The sequence below is a fragment of the Platalea leucorodia genome, assembly GCF_965183815.1.
Source record: "Platalea leucorodia genome assembly, chromosome: 7".
In the NCBI taxonomy this organism is placed as follows: Eukaryota; Metazoa; Chordata; class Aves; order Pelecaniformes; family Threskiornithidae; genus Platalea; species Platalea leucorodia.
Window position 1 is genome coordinate 45,038,745 of NC_138829.1, and position 25,626 is coordinate 45,064,370.

At 45.2% G+C, this 25,626-nt stretch overlaps 2 protein-coding genes across 15 annotated transcripts in view; one reads left to right on the plus strand and one right to left on the minus strand.

The window, feature by feature from the left end:
* Positions 1–2,479: 2,479 nt before the first annotated feature.
* HARBI1 (harbinger transposase derived 1) lies at positions 2,480–25,120 on the minus strand. Of its 2 annotated transcripts, none has more exons than XM_082317393.1 (3): positions 25,042–25,120; positions 4,344–5,076; positions 2,480–3,763 (listed from the first exon to the last, which is right to left on the minus strand). In XM_082317393.1, the coding sequence occupies exons 2-3, from the start codon at positions 5,011–5,013 to the stop codon at positions 3,387–3,389; spliced, it is 1,047 nt and encodes a 348-aa protein (XP_082173519.1). In that variant the 5' UTR covers positions 5,014–5,076; positions 25,042–25,120; the 3' UTR covers positions 2,480–3,386. The 2 variants fall into 2 exon arrangements, with proteins under 2 accessions (XP_082173519.1, XP_082173518.1); XM_082317392.1 differs by lacking the exon at positions 25,042–25,120 and adding an exon at positions 5,585–5,708.
* The window catches only part of ATG13 (autophagy related 13), a 28,826-nt gene continuing 9,372 nt past the window's right edge, over positions 6,173–25,626 (plus strand). Inside the window, exons 1-17 of one of the 13 annotated variants that reach the window (XM_082317379.1) lie at positions 6,173–6,303; positions 9,189–9,792; positions 11,770–11,896; positions 12,736–12,816; positions 13,477–13,596; positions 14,029–14,075; positions 14,634–14,774; positions 15,853–15,893; positions 16,426–16,522; positions 16,872–16,970; positions 17,714–17,804; positions 20,219–20,317; positions 21,283–21,393; positions 22,499–22,632; positions 23,846–23,963; positions 24,681–24,758; positions 25,063–25,179. In XM_082317379.1, the coding sequence (XP_082173505.1) occupies positions 11,828–11,896; positions 12,736–12,816; positions 13,477–13,596; positions 14,029–14,075; positions 14,634–14,774; positions 15,853–15,893; positions 16,426–16,522; positions 16,872–16,970; positions 17,714–17,804; positions 20,219–20,317; positions 21,283–21,393; positions 22,499–22,632; positions 23,846–23,963; positions 24,681–24,758; positions 25,063–25,179 (1,443 nt within the window). In that variant the 5' untranslated portion in view covers positions 6,173–6,303; positions 9,189–9,792; positions 11,770–11,827. The remainder of the gene's footprint in view (positions 6,304–9,188; positions 9,793–11,769; positions 11,897–12,735; positions 12,817–13,476; positions 13,597–14,028; positions 14,076–14,633; positions 14,775–15,852; positions 15,894–16,425; positions 16,523–16,871; positions 16,971–17,713; positions 17,805–20,218; positions 20,318–21,282; positions 21,394–22,498; positions 22,633–23,845; positions 23,964–24,680; positions 24,759–25,062; positions 25,180–25,626) is intronic. The other 12 variants (XM_082317380.1, XM_082317382.1, XM_082317375.1 and 9 more) reach the window with 12 other exon arrangements.

Genomic DNA, 25,626 nt, shown 5'->3' on the forward strand with positions numbered 1-25,626 from the left:
GCTCCGGCCAGGCGAGCCAGCCGAGCGCCGAGCCGGACCCGAAGAGCGGCGCCGAGAGCGGTACCAAGGCGCGAGCAGCCGAAGCTAGAACGCCGCCAGGCCGCGCCAGCCGAGCGAAGAGCTGTTCCACCGCCGTGCGGCGCTGCGCGCGGCCGCCCGGGGGCGACGGAGGGCAGGCGAGACGAGTCGAGCCCGGAGGGCGGAGCGGGGCGGGTGCTGCCGCCGGCCCGGCCCGGCCCGGCCGCCTCCCTGCGGCCGGGGCTCCCCGCCGGACGGGGCGGCTGCTCTGTCAGGCACCCGGTCAAGGGAAGAATGGCGGTATGCCGGGCGGGCCCCGGCCTGCCCCCGCGAAGCCCTTCGGGGCCGTGCCGGGCTGCGGCTGGGCCTGGCACCGCGGGGGTTCGCCCTTACCCCGGCTGGGGAGGCCCCTGCGGCAGGCAGCGCCCTGCTCCCTCCTCCCTGCGGGCTCTTTGTCTTAACTCTCACCCTACAGCACGTTCTCCACGTCCCGTGTATCTTTTTATCCCCCGACAAGACAGAGTGGAAAAATGTGATTAGAAACAGCCGAGAAAAGATCGATGCTATCAGAGCGAAACACATTTTGAGAGAAAAAGAGATCAGACGAGATGTAACCGAAAAGGTTATTTTCCTGAAACAGCGGAGCGTCGATATTTATTGTTCTGTATCGATCTCCAGCGTCGCGGGTGGCAAGGAGGCCGAAGGCGCGCGTACCCCCTTGCGAAGAGGGGCACCCGGCGAGAAGGAGCCTCGGCAGGCAGCCGCACAGGTTGCTGCATCTTCCTGCCTCATCTGTACCGGGGAAGAGGGACTTGGGTTGTGGGAAGGAAAATCTAAGCAAGCCAGGGCACTTTGCACCAGTAAGTCAGCACGGGGCGGGGGGGAAGAGTCAAAAGGCCCGGACAGGTGAAGTTGAGGGCTTGAGGTTTGCTGTAATACACGGGACTGGAGGGAGCAAAGGCAGCCTCCAGCATAGCTAGACAGTCTTTGAGGAGGTATTTTAAAGGAAAACTGAAAAGGGCTGGTGACGGGATTTTACAAGGAATTTAGTCAAGTAGTAAAAACTGCAATACCTGGAACAGCCAGTCACTGTCATCCTCCAACATGTGACTGAGATTTATCAGACATTATATGGTCAGGGTAGACTTGACTTTTCAAAGTTCTGACAAAGCACAAATTTCTATTTGCCAGAATGCAGCTGGCGAGATGAGCTGAAAGTACAGAGGAGCAGGAAAGTAAAAAAAGAAACATTAATCTCAAGCTGTCAAATTTAAATATTGTCTAAAGTCAAGGGAAAAGAGAAAAGTCTAGATGAACCTTTTTGAAAGAAGTTGCTTAGGAGTACATGGGGCAAACTCGTCTCTGGATGACAAAGTTCCATTTCCCAGGTGAACTGAAGTTTACTGACATCTGACTCAAGGAAGAACAGTAGTTTTGCTGAGGGGATTGGTCTTGTCTGGTGCAGCCTGATGCAGGTTTTGCCCAAACTGATAAGCAGCGAGATCAGTTTTCAAATTATACTCTACCAAAGGTGACAGCGGCTGAAGGAAGACAAAACCCAGCAGCCAATGTGTTCCGGGAAAAGCCTCCACTTTGAGCTCACTCTGGTCTCGGCACATGCTGAGAAGAGCTATTCATAGCCTAAGTTGAGAAACTCCAGCTTGTTATTACATGACAGTGTTTGCACCTACATGTGTCCAAGTCTCACTTGACCTTAGCGTCACCCACGCAGCTCATTCAGTGTCTGCTGATGTTTAGGTCTAAAGATCAGTATTTTTAGCATAGTCTGTCAGATATGGTTATGCCATCAGGCACCAAATATGGCAGCAACTCTTACCTTAAATTTTTTTTTTTTTTTTTTTTTTTTTTGAGAAAACAATGCTTGTCTGCTTCTTCCTAGGTAAAAGGAGCAGGGTTTTTGCCACAGTAAGCAACAGTAGTTCTTACGTGATACTTCATGGGAAGATGTGTAAAGAAAACAGAATTACATCTCAGATTGTTGTACATATGTTACAGTTCTCATCAAGGCTTATGAAAACATGCTGCTTGTACATCATAAAGTATGCTTGGTTTTCTATAAGATAGTAAATGCTTGCTGCCATTGCAAACCTGACAGAACTATATCTAATCCTGCATCTCCATCCTACACCTAGGAATGTGTCCCATAGTTTCTTATTCAGATGCGGGGCATGATCCAGGCTCATTTCCTCTAAAAGAACAGAGAGACCTGCCATGCCAGATGGTTGCACAGCTACTTTAAGCAGCTACACTTTTGCAGCATTCTGCATTCCCTAGCATTTTTGTGCCATTCACTGCCCAGTAAACAATAACATCTTAAAAACAAAATTTTCTCAGCTTGCTGTCAAGACATCCTTGGAAACACCTGCATCTTTTGGAATGAGAACATTGCCAGGAAACTTTCCAGTCCTGTGCCAGCAACAACTGTGTGCATTAGTCGGCTTTTTCCACTGAACAGCAGTGGTAGAGCAGCCTTTCTGTACCTCAGCTCTGATCTAAACACAGAACTTTTGCCATCAGTTCAATTTTTGTGACCTAGCCAGTCCTTGGCATTTCTTTTACAGCAGCCAACAAGATGAGTAGTTACTGACAATTTCTGTCATGGCAGACGTACCTAGCGAGAACTAGACTTACATTCACTAGCCCATTTCCTAAGATCTGTTAAGTAACTGGGAGAGTCAACCATAGTTTAACATCTTCTCCAGTCTGTTTGGGAAAGAAGAAACCTTCAACCCTTCTTGATGTTCTAGGTAAGTGCAAGCACTAGCGTGTGCCCAGCGAAAAGCCAGACTCCTCCCAGAACACAGCTGTCGGCTTTCAGAGGAATCGCTGGGTTTTGAGAGATGTGCGAAACTGCGAAATGGCATTTAGCAAGAATTTATAGCTGCAAACAAAAAGATAAACGTTTGCTTTGCTGCTCATGAATTCAGTGTAGACATGAGTCCACATGGAAGTTTAATTTGTGTGAAATAGTGTTTAAAAATCAATCCTAAATGTTTTGGGTTACAAAGCGGCATAGAATTGTTGCTTTGTAAAACAGCTCAAGGCTTACAGATTTTTCATTATTATCAAAGACAATTTCCCAAGTTTCTCCACTGATCTCACATTAGTCATTGTTCTCTAAATTAGATGAAAGGGGAGTCTATAAGCATCACAACAGTAAAAAATTAGCAATTAAATTGCATCTCTGGAGAGATCGAGAGAACTTCAGAAAACTGCCTGAAATGGAGAGTACAGTTTCTCCTCGTCTCATATCTGCTTAGTCCTTTCAAACTTAAAGGAGAGGACGGGGCATATTTCCTCTGTATCTTCCCAGATGAACCGTTAGAAGCCTTGCCTCTGTCACAATGTTAGCTAAAATGAGTAAGTAAAAGCTCCTGACGAATACGACAGGCTTCCGAGTCCATTGATTCCATTTGCTCGTACTCTTCTTCCGGTTGTTCCATGTGTCCTGTGGCCGGGGAAGACCACACGTCCAGCCCGTGTTCCAGGGAGATGTTATGGAGCACGCAGCAGGCCAGAATGATGTGGCTGGATTTCTCTGGCGAATACTGCAGGGTGCCTTTGGACCCGTCCAGGCAGCGGAAACGCGACCGAATGGTTCTGAACGTCCGCTCAATGACATTGTGAGTGGCAGAATGCGCCATGTTGTAACGATATTCTGCAGGCGTCTCGGGGATATGCAGAGGGGTCATCAACCACGTTCGGAGAAAGAAGGAGCTGTCACCTGTTGGCAGTGAAAAGGAGGAAGACAGGTTACATATCTACAGTTAACTACCGATCGCAGCTCTTCACCCTCAGTTTTCTGGTAGTGCAGATACAGAATAACTTACTTCTGTGGCTAAAACAGAAGGCATAAGAAAACACGTAACTCGGGTTTACAAATGTGACAAGCAACAAAATAAAGACGTCCTGTTTTACACAGGGAAATTGTGGAAGAACACGGAAAAGTTTTAAGAGAATTTATTTACTACATAACACAGTGAAAGAGAGCTGGACTAGGGCCTGACATAGAATTAAAAACTGCTAATTCAGCTTAGAAAGGTGCAGGATACTGAACACAAGGTCTTCACAGAATGAACATAAACTCATGCATACAGTAATCAGAGTGTATAAAACGCAGACTGGAAGTTACTGTTCTAGACTTCTAAGAGAAGGATCGTCCAAACTGAATCGCAAATCTCAAGAAATTTGCAGGAAAGCAATCAGCAGTAAATGTATCACTTGTTCCCAGAGGCTCTAGACTCAAAGAGGAGCCAACATATAATGGACTTTCCACAGGAAACAACGATGAAAAATTGACTTACCAAGTAGCCAGCCGTCTTTATGCAGCTCAGTTTCAAACTGGCTTGTAAGGGCTGCCTGCTGTAACACCGTGCAGTCGGGCAGGCTGCCTGGCCAGTGCGTTTCTGCACTCAGGAGGACTCCTCTGGCATCACACACCATCAGGCAGTTCAGAGAATGGAGACCCTTTCGGTTCACATAGGACAGGTCCTCGGCATTCGGTGCTTTGATTGCCACGTGGGTGCAGTCAACCACCCCCAGCACTCCCGGCATGCCTGCCAGCCCATAAAAGTCATCCTTCAGGCTCTGAACGGTAGCTTCATCCTCAGGAAAGTGAATGAACTGTGAGGCTCTTTCCACCAATGCCTCAGTGACATTGGCAACACAGCGGCTCATGGAGGCTTGACTAATGCCAATAGCATCCCCCATGCGAGTCTGGAAGGAGCCGGAGGTATAGAAACCCAGCGCAGCAAGTATCTGCGTCTCCGGACTGATGGCCCTGGACCGCTGCGTAGGGCGGGAGAGACTGGCTCCCAGGAGCTCCACCAGGTAGGAGATGAACTGTCGGGGAAAGCCGTACGTGGATACCAGATACTCATCCGTGACATCCTCCAGCTTGAAGCGATCCAAAGTCCTGTGTCCGCGGCCATACAGTAAGAGGTCGCAGTCAAGAACCGCGATAGGTACGGCCATGGCTAAGGGCCGGGGGGGTCCTCCGGGGCTCCTCCGTTACAGCGCTTCCCCCAGAGCCTTCACCTGCATAAACCAAGCGGGGAGGAGACACGGGGTGGTTTGTACCGCTCAGCCTTTCAGACTCCGTTACCGCTCGGGCGATGCAACAAATCCTTTTACTTCTTTGCCCCTGCTTTCAAAAGCACGGGGGGCGAAGCAGGGGGGGGCTCGCTGGGGGGCGAAGCAGGGGGGGCTCGCTGGGGGGCGGGCGCCTCCCCAGCCCCGCCTGGCGGGAGGGGGCCTGGGGCGGGCAGGCGTTTACTTCCCGCGGCGGGGAGGGGGCCGGCGCACCCCGGCACCCCGCTTCCCGGCCCTGGGAGCCGCCCCCGGCCACCGCCGACCCGGCCACGCTCACACCCGCAATGGCAGAGACACGAAGCGCCGGCAGCCGGCTGCGCCCCCCCGCCCCGGCCCCGCTGCCGTCGGGCGGGCGACGCGGGCCCGGAGGCCCCTGCCCGCTGAGGGGCAGCGGAGCGACCCCGCCGGCAGCGCCCGGCCTCCCGCCCCCGCCGGGCGCCGACCCGGCCCTTACCGGCCTGCGGCCGCTTCCAGGCGCTCCCCGCCTCCGAGGAGCCCGCCGGCCCGGCCCGGCCCCCGCGGCGGGCGGCGCCGTCACCGCCACCCCGCCGAGGCCCCCGCGTTCGCCGCGGCAGATTCGCCACAGCAGGGGGCTCCCGCGGGAGGGGCGGCGGGCGCTGCCCCTCTCATCTCGGCCCCGGCTCCCTCCCCCGCCGGCCCGGGGCGGCGCGGGTGGGCGGGGAGCGGCGGCGGCGGCTCCGTGTGGAAAGTGCCGCCGCGGACAGCCAGGCGCCTCCCTCCCCCCCTCCCTCCCTCCCCCCGCCCGCCCGCTCATAGCGGATGAAAACAAACAGCGGCGGCGATGGCGGCGGCGCGGCGCAGGCCGCGGCACTGAGGGCAGCGGCAGCCCGACCCCTGCCGCCGGCCCCGCACCCCCACGGGCGCTGACAGCCGCGGCGAGCCCCCGCCAGCCCGGGCGCCGGGGCCCGCGACCAAGGAGGCAGGCGGAGGAGGGGCGCCGGCCGGAGCCCCAGGGCGGCCGCGGGGCCCCTGGGGCTTGGGGGCGCCGGGAGCGGGCCCGGGGCCGCGGGGACCCCCCCCCTCCGTGCCCGGGCGGGGCGCTGAGGAGACGCCGGGGCACGGCGGGGGAGCGGGGCGGCGGGCCCCCCTCGGGCAGCCGGGCCTCGGCGCGGGATGAGCCGCCGCGCCGCCAGCACTGCCGCCCCCCCGCAGGTACCGGGGCCGGGCGGGGGGGTCTCGGGGCCGGGGGGGGCCGCGCAGCGGGCGGGGGCTCCGGCAGCCTGCGGGCGGCCCTGCGAGGGAGGGGATGGCGGCGTGGGTCTCAAGCCTTGGGCTGCGGCTTCGCGTCGCCCTTTTCGTTTCGCTTCGCTGCTGGCCGAGGTCGGGGGCTGGGCTTTGTTTTCCTAGCGGCGGGTGGCTGTCAGCGGCGGGCGGGCAGGATGCGGCCCGCTGAAATCTCTCCAAGCGGTGTCTTTTGAAACCGAAACGCTCCAGAGCCTGTCAGAAATGGTAGAACTTCAGCCCCCGTGCTCCGCTGTATAGCTTTCGTGTAACATGTGAGTTTGCTGTCTGAGGGGAAAGATCGGGGGCTTACAAATCATCGCATCTTTCTGTCCTGTCAGAGCGGTGGCTCCCAGGGCACCGCCGGAGCCATTCCCACCGATTCGGTGGGGGCAGAGACACCTTCCATCTCAGCGAACAGGTAGAAAAGGGACGCTTTCGACTAAGCCTGCAAACTGCCTGCTTAGAAATCTCGAAGGTAGTGTGACTAGGCACTGTAACATGGTAAATTACTGCCTTAGCTGAAAATTAGTGGGCTATGCAAATGAAGTTTAGAGCATCTCCAAATTACTACAGAAGTGGCCTGACCTGGTGCAGCCGTCCTTCTTGTAGCAGAAATAAGTCACTCAGATGAGCCAGGCTGTATTTAGATGTCCGGGAGGATCATACAGGATCACCTTATTTTGCTGAAATGGTATTGTATAATCTCAACTTTCCTGAACATGTATTCACACCAAAGTTGAGACCTGGTGATTATATTGGTGGTTGTAGTACAGGGTACGTAGAAGCAGATTCTGGTTTAGTCTGTGTGCTTTGGCCTGACAAACAAAATGAGAGGATGGACCTTTGATCTGACACCATTTTTAGACCTTAGGGAAGTACAGAATGTAACTGCCAGTCAACAGGAATTACTTAATTTTGTTTCTAAGCCAGTGGAGCTGGCAGTGCTGGCTTTAGTGAGATATTTCCTAAGCTGGGAAGTCATTTGTTGGTTGTGAAGTAAATCTATATCCTGATCAGCAGGAAAAATTGCCTCTTTATCAGTCAAAACTTAACCATGTAGTGAACTGCAGAACCTTTGATTTCATCAGAATATTTATATTATGTGAAACAGATTTTCTGCTAGAATCTAGTCTTCTCTTAAAAAAATCCATAAACTGTAAAGAATGAGAGTGGCACACCTTAAAATTTAGAAATGTTCCCTCCCTCTCTGCAGGTTTCTGACTAACCTACTAAGAAGGCAAAATGGAGATTAATTTTAAGTAATTGTAGGATACTGGAGTTTGACTTGCAGGCCCAGCCTTGAAACAGAGCGCTGTCTTTATGGAGATCTTTTTATAGTTGCTTATTAATGTGCTCAAAATACCTGCTTGCAGTGAAGCTTCTTGGTCATTGAAGGGGATGTTCTAGGAAAGTTTTCCTGGCAGTCAAGCCTATTTATCAAAGGCACTCTATTAAAAGCTTCAAAAACATATATGTGCTTCTTGTTTATCTGCATGATTCAACGAGGCTCTTCTGGAGCTTCCCACAGGACATCCTCAGAGATTGCTTGTGGCTCCTGTATTAACAGAGAAGTTCTGAAAGAGGGACAAGGAGCCCTTCTGGGGGCACAGTCAGGTACAGCTGGGATGAGAGCTGTCCACAGCCCTCTCCTTACAGCGGCAGCCCTTCTTGTTTCTTCCTTCTGGTCTTTTAAATTTCACTCTGGGATAGGAACCATCAGTAATTATTTTGCATTGGCAAATATCTGTTTGAGAGGAAAGCACGGTAACTTTAAGTTGTAGCAGCCACGGCTCAGAGTGAAATCTCAGAGGAGGGAGGTGATGGAAGCAGCCTGTATATACTTTCCCCAGCAGCAATAATAATGCCTGGTATGTGTCAGGTGCTTCTCCTCCTTTCCCATTTATGTATGTGAATGCCAAACAGGCTAAATTCCCATATATGAAACACGTACTGTAGCACAGGTATTTCCAGGTGTTGCTGTGCACCTGTTGTGCGCCCGGGTTACAGGTATTTGCAGACAGTGGGGCTGCTGCTGTCGGGCTGGAGCGTGGCATGCTGGTGGCTGTAGTTTCTCTGGGCTGTACCGAGGCATGAAGGGGCGGGCTCTTGCAGTTCGTTGCATCATGCAAATAGGGTGCCATCAGGTTATGCGAATGTGTCCTTCTCCTTGGAGAAGGAGAGTATAACTACCAGTAGAGTGTATAAGGCACAGTGCTTAGATGTTAAACTGTTAGATAAGCCTAGTATTCCTCTCTGCCTCATAACATTGTGAGAAAGAACAAGGCTTTAGTCAAAAGAGCCACATGTGGCAGTTCTCCTTTGAACATCTGTCTCTGATGTTTCTGTTTAGAGAAAAGTGGAGACAAAGGTGGATAAATAAAGGCAATAGGATGAAAATGGATGTTGCAGGAAGAGGGAGACAAAGCAAAAGGCCACGTGGCCAAGATGCTTGTTTTTACCTGTGAACAGCCTGTGTGTAAGGCTAAAGCAGTGAGGTATCAGTTTACTTAAGGGATTACTTGGTTGAGGAGGAATCAGTCATCTGTGGGTTTCTAACCTAGACCAAAGGTTATTTCCTTCTAGTTGTTATTCAGTGTAAAATTAGACAGCGTCTTCCTTAAAATAAGCATATGCCCGGATACAGGCACTTAACAAGGAGCCATGCTGGCGTTGCAACCTACAGGACCTGAGAAGTTGAATGAGTTTGGTGGAACTAAGTTTAAAGAATTTCCTTCCTGTTCAGGTCAGCTGGTGGCAGCTAACCTGAGGGTACTGAGGCATTTTTGTAAATAAAATGTTTGCTGTAATTCTAGGCCCGTCTTGACTCTTATCAAGAATGATTCTAAAGGTGAACGCTGTCCTAAGCCTTAGCAGATCTCAGGTAATCACCAGAGGCCCTCCTGCAAAAACGAGGAGATGGTGGTCGTCAGATGACAGCCCTTAGACATGTCAGGAGCTGAGTTCCAAGGTCCCAGTTTCCCCCTGAAATTACAGATTCCTGACAGGAAACCTTGCCTGATACGTTCTGCTCTACTTTAGGCTCTGGTGAGTCAACTGTTGCTGGCATTTGGAGCTTCAGAGGTAAGAGTGTGAATCTCCAAATGTTTCATGAATGTTACAGATAGTTTGAGATCTTACAGGAAGAATCCCAGTTCTGCTGCAGCAGGGCAGAACCATGAAGCTCTCATTCTTTGAACCCTGAATCTAAGGCACGGCTCTGGTGGCTGTTTCTCTCCTCTCTAGAGATATTTGGGTATATAGTCATTAGAATTAATTTCTATACTGCACAGAGAACCATGCTGATGATCTGCTTTGTTTCCTTTCCTAACAGACCAGTGAGCCTATCATCTTCTATTAGTTCCCGAATGTCTCTCAATAGTCAATATCAGAATCCTTTTCCAGCCCCATAAGGCAAATGTAGGTGCTTTATTTGACAGCTCTCATACAACATCAGAATGTATATTTCCTTGCACCTTTCTCCAGGGGTCGCATAGAAATGCCCTCTCACTTATTTTCACATTAAAAGCTAATTTGATTTCTCTTGGTATTTAAATGTCAGCATTCTCTTTGCTGAGAAAAAGATGTATTTTTTTTAATGCAGTATTTTATTGCCCGTATTAGCCAGGTTTTGTTGTCAGTCTCTGGTCCCCTCAACCCTTACAGTGCTTTACTTAGTTAAGTCAAAAGAATATTAACAGATCATTCTCGCCTATTTTTTGTAGTGGGAAGTGTCTATACTAAAAGCTTCCTTTTTTTAAGTTAGAATGCTGCATCAATTAAACATCTAGTGCTTTAAGTCCTGACTTCCTTTTGTATCCCTCCCACAGTAGAAAAGATCTGTAATCTCTGTCTAGAGGAGGTAAAGGCAGAGAAAGAAAGTATAATACTAAGGAGGTTAAAATATCCAAAGGATAATTGGATAATGCATCTAATGTTGAGTCGCTTGTGTTGTTAGTTCTCAAATTAAATTATAATTTGTAATGAGAACAGTACAGTGCTAGGAGATGCAGTATGAATGTAGCCTAGGAACTTTCAACCGTATTAGATGTCCAGCTTTCTTTTTATCGAGTCATTCAGAAAGCAGCACTCTTCTCTATAAAATGCTCTATAAATTGCAATATCTAGCAGCCCTTCTTGGATGATGCTCCTAAAGTATTACTTAAAATAGGCATTTACTGCTATTAAGTGAGATATTTTAAATACAAGTTCTGGATGTGCATAGTCACTAAAGATTATATATTTTCTGTGTGAACAGGGCTATTAGCCCCTTTGTCCTGCTAAACTTTAATTTGTATAAATAGCGTACCTTGCTGCAAGTTCAGTCTTTAAGCAAAGACTGGACGCTGAGTAGAGTAACCTTGTGCACAGCAGCTGCTCGTGCTCACTGACCTTAGACCACTGACGTTTCTGTGATGAGCAGCGCGTTCCGTAAATACGTGATGTTTGACAAGCTGCTTCAGGGCGATTAGCTGTCTCAAAAACAGCAACAGGAATTAGGAGTGACTTAATACTTTGAAGGCTTATGAGCAAAAAGTACAATTAATGCTGCTAATTAAGGCATTCCTCCCCATGGTCTCTATACGATTGTTAACTTACACGTGAAGAAACTGAGAGACAGAAAAATTGTGATTTATCCCAGGCCATGTGACATGATGGCAGCAGAAATCTGATTAGTGCTTTGGCCTGTCTCGCTTCAGGCACTGTGCAAGTTCATTGTATTGCTAGAAACAATTGTATTTTGAAAAACAAGGCAGTGTGAATGTGGGAGCTAAGTATTTGTTGTCAGAGCTTTCAAGAGAAGTGAACAGAGAATTTTGGTCTATCCCTTGGCAAAAATGTGTCTTTCAGTTGGTTTCAGGTAAATTTATAGCTGTACAGGTTCACTGCAAGTACTATTTGGTGGAAGTAAAGAAGCAGTGTAGCCCATTCCAGCAATGGGTTATTATATAGATTTCAGTATCTGCTGAAATACTGCTGGAATACTTTTTTTAGAATTTCAGACTCAAGAAAACAATTTGGCTTGGTTTTGACCAATGCTGATAACTGAAGATATATTAGTTCTGAAGCAGACTGCCATGTCTGATGGATAGCTTGGTATAGAATCCAGTCAGTGTGGTGTTGGGGTGCTTTGGTTTTTTTGGTTTTGTTTTTTAATTAAGCTAGCAAAATTGGAGAACTTGTACCCAGTTTTAATTGTGAGCCCCCTTTGTTGTTTCTTTTCTAGTATCTTTTGCACTGACCAGATAAACTATTCATGCATGTTTATACCTCACACCTACCCCCCAAAGTTCTTAGCATGTTAGGATTTTGATAGGCAGAGGCCTTTGGTGCTTATAATTTCTTTTGAGGTAGCGTCTAATGGCAAAATATTTCGAAATCTTGAAATCCAAACAGAAAGCTGAAGGAAAACTTCATTCCCACGGCTGTGCTGTGTTTCAGATTGTCATATGCAATGGACACTGATCTCAGTTCCCAGGACAGGAAGGACCTGGACAAGTTCATCAAATTTTTTGCTTTAAAGGTAACTTTTTCTCCTGTGGGCAAATGCCTCTTCTTTCTTGTTTAAGAAGAGCCATACTTGCTGTGGCTAGAGTAACAAGATTGGGGTTTGGGTGTTTTTTTTGTTTTTGCTAAAGACCAAAGCAAGAAAAGCTGATGTCATATTTAGGAGATTCCTGAGAATAACTAGAAAAACATCTTTTCCCCTTTTTTCTACCTTCAAATCCTCTTCCTTCCCCCAGAAGTGTCCTGCGGTAGAATCAGTTACAGGCACGTCACACCTCTGTCAGCTTTGGGCTCCTATCAACACATCTAACCATCCAGCTGTTAGGCAGTATCTTCTGTTGGACTCCACTCTTTCTTTTCAGCCTATCTAAATTTTTATATTGCATCCAAAAGCAATAATACCAGAATGTTCTTTTGAATTATGTTGATACATAATTATAACATTTGGCCTCACTTGGTACATAGATGCAAGTAGATATTCTGACAATGGCTATGTTATAAATGTACAGATTCACTTGACTTCATTTATGTGTCCAGGTTCAGGATATAGTTGTAAATTTTGTTTCAGTTTTACTAAAAACTGTGCAATTCCTGATCGCAAAATTGACTTAGTCACTTCATGTTATTACAGAGAAAGGTCAACTTAAAATGATTTTCTATCTGAAATACATTTACCTATTATGTGTAACAATTTAAAAATTATTAGACCTGAATATTAGCATAGCAAACTCTACTTTTCTACATCCTGGTCAGCCCTTTCATTTTTTTTACTTGGAATTTATCTAGCTCAGGTTCTGAACTGAGGGCTCTGCTGAGCTCAAAACACAAGTGTGTATCTTGTCCTTTCTATTCCAGACGGTACAAGTAATTGTCCAGGCCCGACTTGGAGAGAAAATCTGTACCCGATCATCATCCTCCCCAACAGGGTCTGACTGGGTAAAGTCATGTTTTTTAAAGCAACTCCATAACTGTTGGGGTTTTTGAGTGCATGCGTGTGTGTGCATGCGTGCGTGTGTGTTGAGAACACAATGTAGTTGTTATAGTCTTGTGCAGACTATAATAACTATTCATAGAATAACTACTACATTCAATTATGTTCATTGGTGGTGTGGGGGTTTTTTTTGTTGTTGTTGTTCACATGCAACTCTGTCACATATCACTCTGGGCTCTTAAGGGCTGATTAGAGGAGAGATAAATGATACCTTTCAGCAACTCCTGCCAGCTAAGGCGCATTTCCAAGATCTGCTGGGGGTGGGGTGATGAGTTCTTTTCTGTCAGGAGTTTGCAACTCTGCCATTCAGGACTTTGTAGTAATGGACTTTATTACAATTGAAGAGACTCAAGATACTCTGTGGGTGAAGACAGGACTCAAGTGAGGGAAAAGGACCATGATTTGTATGGCAGGATCAAGAAAAACATTTGAATTAGCAGCCAAGGAAATGTTTGCAAATATGAAAAGCCTGAGCCCATCTGGGAATTTTCTGTTTCATAAATATTTCAGTGGCTGCTGACCTAGTATGTTATATATGGGTCTATGAGTCTGTCTGCAGTTTTTCAAAGAAATAAAAAAATTGAATCATCTCTTTGATTCTGCAGTTCAATTTGGCAATCAAAGATATACCAGAGGTTACTCATGAAGCAAAGAAAGCCCTGGCAGGACAACTACCTGCTGTTGGACGGTCTATGTGCGTGGAGATTTCTCTCAAAACCTCAGAGGTGAGAACTGAGTCAAAATAGATGCCATTTTTTTTACTTGAATCATAAGTGACCTCCTGCCCTTTAGTCCAAGACTATGTGAAAATGTCTTTGTTTATGAAGTTAGGTTGTATGCTAATGAAAAGAAATGTATTGTTTAACAGAAGCAATTCACTGCAAATATCTGAGGCCAAACATACAAATTATAGAGCAGCAAAATTTAGTTTCTTAGACCATGAAGAGCTTGGCCATTCTGAGGAAGGTGTTCCCTCAGGGGATCTAATTGTCCAGTGAGACTTCCAGTGCACCTTTTTCTATTGTTGCATTACAAGAAAGTGGGAGCCAGAAGAAACATCTTCATTGAGAGGCGTGGCTGTTGCTGATCATTAATGAGATGTGAAAAGGTTTGTGTTCTGAAATGAGCCTTTGTTTGCCATCCTTTCTCTGACCCAGGGGGACTCCATGGAGCTGGAAATTTGGTGTCTAGAAATGAATGAAAAGTAAGTGCATTATTCACACTTCCTTTGTGTGTGTGTGTGTGTTTTAGCTGATGGGAATCGTGCTTGATCCATGGTGATGAATGAGCACATATTGGCTGTGTGGCCGGGGACACTTCAGAGGGAAGTCTCCTCTTTGTCTAGTGCAGCAGTCAAACTGCTTAATATTGGTGTCAAGAAAATAAACTAGTAATTTTATCCCTTCTACATCCTTCCATTACAACTAGTATGCTTCCTCAGATACAAGAATTCATATACTCAGTAACGACAAATGTTTTTAATACTGAAAAGATGCTTCTGTCCAGTAGAAGGCTGCATGGCATTTTTCAGCAATTACTTCTACAACAGGTGATTAGATTGAAGTAGGACTCTTAGCTGGTTGGTCAATAACAGCTAGCTACACCAGGGCTTTGTTTCATCATTTTGGCAATAAAACTGACATTAAACAATTGGCCCGGACTAATTTTGGTTTTAAAAAATTAAAAAAAACCCAAACAAACAAACAAAACCAAATGACTTAGTTGGGAACAAAAGACTAATTTTTTCCGTTGTTTTCTATAGGTGTGACAAAGAAATCAAAGTTTCATACACTGTATACAACAGGCTGTCTCTACTGCTGAAGTCTTTGCTTGCTATAACCAGGGTAACTCCAGCCTACAGACTTTCAAGGAAACAAGGCCATGAATATGTAATATTGTACAGGTAAAGCAGAATATGAAATTCCGCACTGGAAATACAAACAGTAGAGACTCTAGACTTGCACAGTGCAGCTACAAATGTGGTAAAAAGGGATGAGTGATAATAAATTCAAAATATTTGGATTTAACTATTACTGATCAGTGACAGAAGAAAACTTTGGACTATATATCGCCTTATAGCCTCCATTTGAGCCATTGAAAGAAAAACTAAGCACAGGGTGTGAAGTATAGTTTGCCTACCATGTTGAGAAGAGTACAAAAATTCTACATGCAAGCAGTGGTTAAATTGCTTATTAGCATCCAATTTTTCAGTATCTGGCCTGTATTTGATAAATGCTTGTCTACGCTGCACGCAGCTGCAATGCATACTTTTGCAGTATAAATTCAGACTCTCTCCTGCTATGCCATTTTAAAGATGCATCCTCAGCTCCACTTCCTGTAGTTCTTGCCGTTTAGTCATCCAAATACTGAGTTCAACTCTGTTTAGCTTGTGAGATCTGACTGGCTTGTGGTTCATGGTTATCACCTTCCAGTCGTCAGTCTTGGCTTTGAGAAAAGGCTTTGACATGTTTGCATAGCTAATTTAGATGATTCTAAATCCCAGGTTTGTTATCATTTGCACAGCCAAGAACTTAAAAAGAAATCCCAGCCATTTCTTCATTTTTGCCTCCATTTGGTTTGGTATATACTTAAGAGCAGGTCTCTTTTACAGCACAGTTAATCTTTTATGTTGTGTGATGAGTATCAGCTTTTAGACTCAGACCTGTCCATGAAGTTTATATCACTTCACGTTTTTGCTCTGAACTGTAGACTTGCCACAGAGGCTTAAAAAACTTAAAGAGAAATTTCTGATTAGACTAGTGTTTTCTCTTCCTTTTTCTTTTTACATGACATGTCTTCCTCTGAAGTAGCTGGAAGGTTTTTTGAGGTGGGCATTCTAGCCACTTCTTTTGTTTTTTTTTTTTTTCTAAAGAAGAAAAGTAGTTCCAGCCTTTCAGCTCATAAAATTAAATAAGGAATAAGGATATGTATAGCATTATGTTCCCAATAGACCTAATACCTTTTCTTTCCTTTTCCTGCAGGATATATTTTGGTGAAGTGCAACTGAGTGGCTTGGGAGAAGGTATGATTAGGCAACACATACAAACTAGAGCAGAACTGTTTTCCAAACGGGCTAGCATTTATTACTATTCCTAAGTGCCGTAAGGAAAATTAAGTCTGAGGTTTACATATGCTTTTTATCTGGATCTGCCAGTGAAGGGTCATGTCATAAGGTGACAGTATAGTGGTGGTACTTTGACAAAATCTAGGGTGATTGCCATTTTGACTCTAGTGATCCAAAACTGAAATAAGAATATGGAAGTATATTGATAAGGGGCAGGACTGGTAAAGGAGATCATGATCTACTCAGGAACAAGCAGCACTTCAGAGCAATACTTTAGACCAAGATAGGAAGCAACATCAGAAGTCTTGTAGATGAGGCCTACCAGCAAGGCAACTTAGTGTTGCTGTTTTCTTATGGGTTCTAGATGTGTCTTTGGAGTTCAGATTGCAAGGGATAACGGAAACACTATAGAAATAAGATAACGTAACCTCAGAATAGAAAAGCATAGAACATAATGAGTGAAACTGATAATCATCCCTTAACCTTGTAGGTTTCCAGACAGTCCGTGTTGGGACAGTGGGTACCCCAGTGGGCACCATCACTTTGTCTTGTGCCTACAGAATCAACCTCGCCTTCATGTCAACCAGGTGAGAAAATGTGATCGTGCCAGAAACTGTTTTACAATAATGTACTGTTAAACCCCTCATATTATGAGCCCCTAAATCTTTCCCTTCTGCTTCTCCCTTCCTGCTGAGATTCTCCTTCAGGGAGAATACTCCCTCTCATGCTTAAGTCTTGCAGCAAGGGGAGTATTTGGGTAGCCCTGAGGCAGACTCTAGAACTCCAAATTGTTGATGCATGCTTGGAGTTGCAGGGCTGAATTGTAAAGATGCTCTGGTCCCATTAACAGACACAAGGGTTTTCTGTGAGGGCACCATGAATTGGGATGAGAGTAGAGAGAAAAAGCCAATAACGCCATTGCTTGTTGCCTTGCAGGCAGTTTGAGAGGACCCCTCCTATCATGGGGATTATCATTGATCACTTTGTGGACCGTCCCTATCCCAGCTCTTCACCCATGCATCCCTGCAATTACAGGTGAGGAAATACTGAGTTGAAGTCATGGGCCATGGTGAAGGCATCAGTTATGCCCAAATACCAAGCCTTTTCCATTATTTGCTGACTGCATGGGAAGGGAGACTGGAGGATTAGTGTCAATCCATTGACATGGCTGAGCATATGAGGAAGGGTGACGTTTTTTTCCTCACATCTAGAAGACTGAGTGCAGCAAGCCCCAGTATTTTCCCAAATTCCTTACAGGAGCACTTGGACAGAAAGGATGGTTAACCTTGGCTGCCTTTGGGAATTTGAAAGTGTAACAGTTAATCCTGCTGTAGAACTATGTGTCCAGAGGCATGCATCTCCAGATATTTCCACTGGGGAAAGATCAGAGTTGAATTTCTCTTTGTAGATGAGAGGTTTGTCTTCTCTAAAATGCATGTGAGGGCACTCAGATTGGGACCAGTGGTATTGTTTGACAATGGTTCTGTAAACACCAAAGCCAGTAGCATTAGCTGGTATAACAAAACCTTTAGTTAAAAAAAAAACAGAGGGAAGTGTTTCTATTTGGGGGTAGAAGGGGAGCGCCCGGGGAAAATTAAAGTTTTCATACCTTGTTTTCCTCAGTTCTACCAAGTAGATGAGAGCCCTTCATAGTTCTCCTTTCAGCTCCACCCAAATACTTTCAACCTCCCTGCAGTGTTTGTCCCAGTGTGTTTTACTATTTGTTTGTTTTAAGGAATATTTCCAGTTAGAAAGCTGTTATTTTCTTGGTGCTTTAGAGCTGGTGAGGACAATGGTGCAGTATACCCCTCAGTAGAAGATTCCCAAGAAGTGTGTACCACGTCTTTTTCCACCTCTCCTCCATCTCAGGTAAGAGAAACCAGTCTCTACTCCGAGGTAGAACAATCACTGTTAGGGTAGTGTACGTACTCCTACAACAACCACTGGGCAAACAGGCAGCCTTCTGCTGCTAATTAAAATTTAATGTGTGGGTTATTTATATCGTTACACTCTGAGTAAAACCTAGTTAGATACTAATTTCAGCAAAATGCTAGGGGACTAGAAAGACGGAATTACTGAGAAAGATTAAAAGAACCTACTCCTGTAGCTGGGCTGAGGTGTACTTGAAGAGGATAGCAGTGTACTTATACATTCACATACCAATACTGTAAGAAGAGGAATTCAAGAGATTGATGCCAGGCAGCGTAAGTAGAGGTAAGAGACTGACATTGAGAAAGAAACAACGAAATATCAGGAAAATGCTTATAGCACAGTCATATTTTCTGCATTGCAGATGGAAAAGCAGGAAAAAGACAAAAGCTGTTATTTGTTGGACCATCTAAAACTAGTTGGGGCAGTAGGAATAAGTATCAGCAAACAAATTGGGTCATAGTATTGAACTAAGGACTTAATACTCTGTAATTCCACCTACACATGCAAATTTCATTTAAGTCTCAATTTTAAAGTAAATAGATAATGGTTTCCTTGTGAATATCAAAAAAACAGAAACTCCAATTCCGCCTTCTTTTACTGTCCTTATATATCTGACTCCACAATTCTTTATTTTGAAGACTTGGCCAGATTTGTAGTTGTCCTATAGCTTTAAATATTCAGGAATGTCCTGCCTCCAGCCAAGCAGATGGCTTTACTGATCTTTAAAGACAATCTAAAGGCTCTAAATCTCTTTTGCTGTCGATGTGAAACATAGAATCAAGTATAATTGGAATGCTGTTCCAAACTGAAAGAATTTGCTATGGGTCTTTCCACTGCTTCAGAGGAATCAGTATGACTGGTTTAGCACAATGTATTCTACTGTATGAATGAGCTAGAAATGAGCTTTTCTTAGGAAGCATTTTTGTGCCAAGTGGATTTTGGGTGACAGGGCATCAGGCAATGTTGAACTAATGAGCCAGCACTCATGGTAAGTCTGATGGAATAAAGCTTTTCTTACTTTGCGATACACAGCTCAGGAGACGAGTTTGTGGCTGAGTTGTGTCCAGCCTTTTCACAAAATGGGTTAAATGCAAAAGGTTTCATAAGGAAATTTCCACTGGTTTGCTCCTGCCAGTGTTACTTAACAGTAATAGTGTATGTAAATATATTGAAGCTGACATTTCCCCAGGGAACATGAAGCTTTGCTGTCACTGAGGGGAAAAGCTTTATGAAACCAGATGAACCTTGAGGATTCACGTTAAATATGAGCCTACATTCTTGCCTTTCCTGTGGCTCGTAGTTGCCATATGCTGTGCGCTTATTTATAAAGCAACTGCCAGTCTTTGTTACCACACTTAGAATTGTAAGGCTGTCTTGGCAGAGAGGTCTCTAAAGTAAATTAGAAGGGGAAAAAAAGTTAATTTCTTTCTCCAGCTTTCTATATATACAACTTAATGTGTAGGAAAATACTGGGAACTGTGTGGTTCTGTAGGCAAATTTTACAAATCTCTGCCTGTCTTCCCAGTAGAACTGGGGCCTAACCTGCATGATACAAGGGAATAGGTGTTACCTTCTCCCTGTGAGCTTGCATAGCATGTCTGTGTTATGGAGTAGCCCAAAATTCAGGAGAAAGTCTGGCCATGGGTAATAGCTAGAAATGAAGTTTTCCTAAAACTGAAAACTGTTGGTAGGAAAGTGACTGGGAGAAGGTATGGGACTGAGGCAGGTTTGGATTCTCCTTTTTTGCATTAGTATCCTCTGCGAGGCTGTTTACTTCTGGAGCATCACTCCTGGTGATGGGAGTTCTCTCTTCACATCAATGTGTTTGAATTGCACCTTAGTCTGGGTCCCCTGTATTCTAAGGGCACAGTACAGACCTGCCAAGATATGATCCCTCAGAATGCCAGAAGATTAGGAGTATCTATGGACGGAGACTATTGAAATACATGTAATTGTATATTCCAAAAAAAATTACTCTCGGCTTTTTCTGGCATCCACTCAGCCTTCTCCTTGCTAATTGGCTGGTACTAATTCTAATTAGCTGTGGAACAGAGTCTCTGGCAGTTACTTTCTGGTAGTGTTCACTGGAGTCTAAAATATTACCTGTGTTGAAGGGTTCATTGAGATTAGAAAACAGTCAATTCTTTACAAAATGAATGTGCTTCTGGCAATACTGAGACTTCTGCTCTATGTGTAGGTGTGGCTGCTGCAGCCAAAACCTCTTCACTAGCATTCAGTTCATCCAACTCTTTATAGTTCTTCTCTGAAGTCCTTCTCTCTCTTTCTCCCCCTCCCCTCTCTCACTCTCTCTCTTTTCCTTGTTTCCTCTGTGTGTCTGTGTCTGTGCACAGTGTGTTTTTACTGTCACAAAGGCACATTTTCAGACCCCTCCTCCTGTGGTGACGGACACCTTGAAGGTCCCAGTGATGGGACTGGCCTTTTCACATCAAGTGAGTTGTCAATAGAACATGCTATACATGGCCAGATATAGTTCTGGCATGACAGAACAAATACAGGAAAGTACAAATTTGACAATGATGTGGAATGTTGTCGTGCATAGGAGAGGCTGGTGAACCCAAAATGGGCCAGGCATATTATTGAGACTGGCTGCTTAAATGCCTTTGCAGATGAAGATCTCCCAAAGACAGGACAAGCACCCCTAAATAAACAACAGCTGTCGCAAGGATTGTTAGTGAAAGACACAAGTAGCAAGGCACAGTGCTAAGTGTTTTCTGAAAGAAGTGTTTCTCTTGAGGTCAAGCAAGCTAAAATAGGAAAGTTTTATTTAATCCGACCAGCTAGATTTCTGCCTGGGGTGTGTAAGGAATTTCTCCTGGATTCCACTTCATTCCTAAAGCAATCTCACAAGGGTTACCTTCCCAGTTCTCTTTACCTAGCACATTTACGGGACTCTGTATTCTTTGGCTGAAGCTATTTGAACAGGCCTTGAAGATCAGCTGTTGTAATGGGCAATAGGAATGGGTTCAAACAGTTGATAATGCAGTTGCTTTGGGAAAAAAATAAAATATTAAATATTAGCTCTTTAGAAAGTTGATGATGGCATTCATGTTTTTTCCAGTATGTGAAACAGGCCTGTAGAGCAGAGCTGCCCTCTGACTGGATGTCAGTCATACCTTGCACAGCCTCTTCCTATGTCTGTAGGAAACAAGTCTTGTTTTCTTGTCAAGGCCCAGACTTAGTCCCCTGCAATAAGAACTTTTTAGAGTAATAACCTTCATTATTGATTCCAATGAAAAATCCAGCATCCTTCTGCCAGCCTGAAATGCTGTGCTGTGCCTCTGACTTTTCTTGTTCCTTCTTCAGTGACTGATGATTATTCAGACTGTGGGGCATTCCCCTTCCCCTTCCTCTCTCCTCTCCCTTTGCCCTTCTTGTTTTTTCTCTTCTTTCTTAGCTTTCCAGCTCTCGTCTTTCCTATCAGCCTGCTGCCCTGGGAGTTGGATCAGCTGACATGGGCTATCCTGTACTTTTTGCTGGTGGCTTGAATGCTGCACACCCTCACCAGGTACTTGTAGAGGGTAGAACAAGTGTGGCTGGTATTGCAACCATTTGTGTCACTTGCACATCTGAGAGAGGCCTTGAAACTAGTGCATGCATTGGTATCCTGTCTGTCAGGAATGAAAAGAATGTAAAGTCAATATAAAGAAAGCACAACTTGCACAGGAGCTGGGAGTTGGCTCCTCAGCATCCCTGACTTTACTGGGGTAGGGGTCATGTGGAAAAACTGCACCAAGAGAGCAGGCACCAGACCTGATTGCCTGCACCAGCACGTCACTGATTCCAAACTTCGGCTGTCTTAGAGAGCTGCTGCCCCTGTAGCTGTCCAAGCACAGCACTGTAGCCTAGACATAGGATACACTAACCGTCCATATTGGCATATTTGCATCTGTTCGTCAGACAAATAAGCAAAGTTGACAGAAGTCTTTCTGCCTGTGATATTGCTGCTACACTAGAGTTTTGCTGACACAGTGGTGGTAGAATAGAAGAGACTATTTCAGTTGGAAGGGACCTAAACCGATCATTAGTCCAACTGCCTGACCAATTCAGGGCTGACCAAAAGCTAAAGCAAGTTAAGGGCGTTGTCCAAATGCCTTTTAAACATTGACAGGCTTGGGGCATCGACCACCTCTCTAGGAAGCCTGTTCGGGTGTTTGACCACACTCTTGGTAAAGAAATGCTTCCTAATGTCCAGTCTAAACCTCCCCTGGCGCAGCTTTGAACCACTCCCGCGTGTCCTATCACTGGATCCCAGGGAGAAGGGATCAGCACCTCCCTCTCCACGTCCCCTCCTCCTGTAGAGAGCAATGAGGTCGTAGCAAGAGGATATGACTTCTGCCCCCCACTTGAAGCAGAGGACCTATGGCCAGGGAGCTCTGCAGTGTAAAACAGGCCTGAAGTGGAGAGGAGTGGAGCAGGAAGGGAATGAAAAAGAGTTTGTATTGTTGTGATCACCTTCTACTTGACACCTCTCAGCCTCATGGGGGCTAGAGCCCAGTCATATGCCAGAAACCCCACAGCTTAGTTCCAGTATGATGGAATCTGCTCTGTATTGCACTGTGGTGTTGACCTGATCTTGAGATCTCCAACTTGACTGTTCCTCTCCATCTCAGTTGATTGGTCCAGGCAAAGAGGGGGGAGTTCCCCCGATTCCTAGCCAGCCAGCACATGGCACTCAAGCTGACCAAGAGAGGATGTGCACCCCACTGGATGGAGTCCACTACTCAGCAGCTACTCCTTCTAGTAGGTAGGTTGGTTTTAGATGATCCACCACTTGTGCTAGCCCATTTATAAGCCTGTTAAGATAAAACTTGTTTTCCCCTTTTTATCTATTGTTTATAGTATAACTACTGTCTTCCCATCCCCATAAACAACTAGCAGCTTTCTCAGCCTTTCTACAAACAATGATCTTGCTCATCTACTTACACCTGCTAGTCACTGTAACATCCTTGCAACTTCTATTATGTCAACTTTATTACCGATTTTATCTTTTTTTAATCTCTCTACTGGTTTTGCTAATTGTAAAACAACAAGATGAAGTAAGTTCACAGGCGAGTCTTAAATTTTTCAGAGACTTAATGTGAATTGTTACCAAAACCAGTTGTAGTTACCACAAATCTGTTCACTATTTTATTAAGAAACTTTAGGCACAAAGTTACTTAAAAGGAAACAATGCAACCTCAAACTGTCCTAAATCACCTCTCTCTCAGCTAATTAATTTTTTTTTTTTTTTTTTTTTTTTGTGGTCGCCATATTTATTTCTTGTGAAGTCTCTCTTGGGGTCACATAGGTCTGAGTCAAATATCTTAAGCAGAGATTTTGCTATGAGGAAACCAAAAATCATAGTTGCACTAGCACTTTCCTGGGTATGCTATCTAAGTAGTCCTCTTGCCAGAAGACTCAGCCTTTTTTTTTGTTTGTTTTTGTTTTAAAGTTCTGAATACCTGTGGTAGGAAAAAAAAAAAACAGGTCCTAGAAATAACTAATAGCCATGCAGTGAATGAATCATACTGGCAGTGGCTGTGGTGATGTATTAGACTGCTGCCTTTGTGACCTGAGTGACAGATACAATTCTGGTTCTTGGCCTCATCTCCTGACAGATCTCTGACTACTGTATTACTGAAAAAATAATAGTGACGAAGAGGAATTACTGTGAACCTGCACATTCTGAAGTTAAAAGACCATCTACAAAAAGAAAAACCTAGTTCAGTTGGCAGCAACTTTTCATTCAACTAAATAGTTTTCATCCAGCTTTGAACACAAATCTGATTCCACAAGTGTCCCACTCCCCTTTTGTGCTCAGGACTGAGGAGGAAGGTGTGGTATAAGGACAGAGATTCTGTTGTCCTTCTTCCAATGCTAGGATTAAACCCAGAAAAATGAAGGAGACTTGTAAAGCATGTGATTTGTCTATATTGTTTGTGCGATGAGTTACTGATTAGTCTACTTTCCTCCCCCAGCGAGGATACAGAAACAGTATCAAACAGCAGCGAAGGGAAGTGTGGCTCCCCACATGACCTTCTGGAGACCATCTTTATCCGGAAGGTGGGAGCTTTTGTCAACAAACCCATTAACCAGGTAACTAGCCGTAGATCTCGGAGGGCACCATAATACCCTGCTTTTCCCATCTGTTCCTACACAGAGGAGCAAAAAGCACACCAATGCCAGGGCAACCCCAGAGACCGAGAGTGCATATTCCTGCCTGCTGCATTTCCTTACAAGGTCTTGACCCAGGCTTGTTTTTCATAAAATCCTCTTGGGATGTGACAGCCATTGAATTTGCCCCGCTTCGCCAACACACTATTTGAGTATGGAAGACTTGGTACTCCATCTGGGTCTCACAATGATCTGCCACTACTGCCGGTTCATAAACTGGGGAAGCTGGTAGCAAGCCTCCCTTCCTTGAAGGGACATACAGTAGATGAGTTCATCACTAGTAAGCAAGCATTTAAGCTCAGCTAGGGCAGCTTAGAGATCTGCCCAGTTCCTAGGGCTGCTCCTCTAGGCCTTTTGGATGGACGAAGAATTGTTTGAATTTGTAGCAGTTCATTAATTCTTGCCTATATTATACAAGATGTACATAATCAATCCCACCTCAGGGTATGTATCTGCGTTATGTCAGCTGAGTACAATCTCTCTCTGTTATGCCTTTTAAATGAGGTTGTCAGCCTCCTGCCTAACTGCTGACATCATCTTTGGCAATTTTTAGCAGGCCTGACAAAGAGTTTCAATATCCTTTTCTGTGCTGGGTAAGCAGAGCATTTTAGTGAAATTCTGTTTGCTGAATCTCCTCAGGTGACCATGGCCAACTTAGACATTCCTTTTGCCATGTTTGCTCCCAAGAATGTTGAGCTGGAAGATAACGACCCCATGGTAAGCCTCTTCCAGAGGTATAATATGTGCCTTCTCAGCATCCCTTATGCAACATCTGTGCTATTCCCTGCCTTGAATACACTGCTTTTTGAGCAAAGAACTAGTTATTCAGATTTGTTTGGTATCAAGAAATCTCCCATGTTGAGTCTTGGGCTCTCTGGACGTGCAAATAACAGTATGTGTTTGCTGCCCCTGCTGTAGCGCATGTTCATTGTCCAACCTCCCAACCGCCCCCACACTGTCAAAATACACAGACAGACATGACCATAAGATCAGTACTCACCATCTTTGATTTCTTGGGCAGGTCAATCCTCCTGATTCCCCAGAAACTGAATCTCCTCTACAAGGCAGCTTACACTCGGAGGGCTCCAGTGGCAGCAGCACAGGGAACACCCATGATGACTTTGTTATGATTGACTTTGTAAGTGCCCTCATCAGTGCTCTCACATAACACCTGCATCTTAGGTGGGCTTCAGGTGCTGGTACAATGGCAAATGATGTAAGAGTAGTTTTCAATGTGGGTAGAAAAGACCCATGATTCACAGTTCCAAACCAGAGCTTGACAGTCCCAAAACTGAAAAGACACTGATACTCAGAACCAACAGCTACAAATTAAATACTCTTTCAGTTCCCTACCAGCACCTGGGCTTGGTGTCCTCTCTCTAATGCGTGAAGGAACCAGATTCCACGGAAATGCTCTCTTCCAAGTGCTCAGGCAAGCACAGATCTTGGCTGTTCTTCAGTTATTTAGTCTGCATTATTGCAGCAACAGTTGTAATGCCAAAATGTTTACTGATAGCAGGTAATGAGATTCTGGCAAAAGGAAAGCCAATGTCTCTGAATGGGAATTAACAGCAGTATCTTTGAT

Bases quoted from the DNA above. Each gene is read 5' to 3' on its own strand.
- HARBI1 (XM_082317393.1), bottom strand. From the start codon at position 5,013: ATGGCCGTACCTATCGCGGTTCTTGACTGCGACCTCTTACTGTATGGC. The intron at 3,764-4,343 runs GTAAGTCAATTT...CACTGCCAACAG, and splicing joins TAAAGACGGCTGGCTACTTG to GTGACAGCTCCTTCTTTCTC.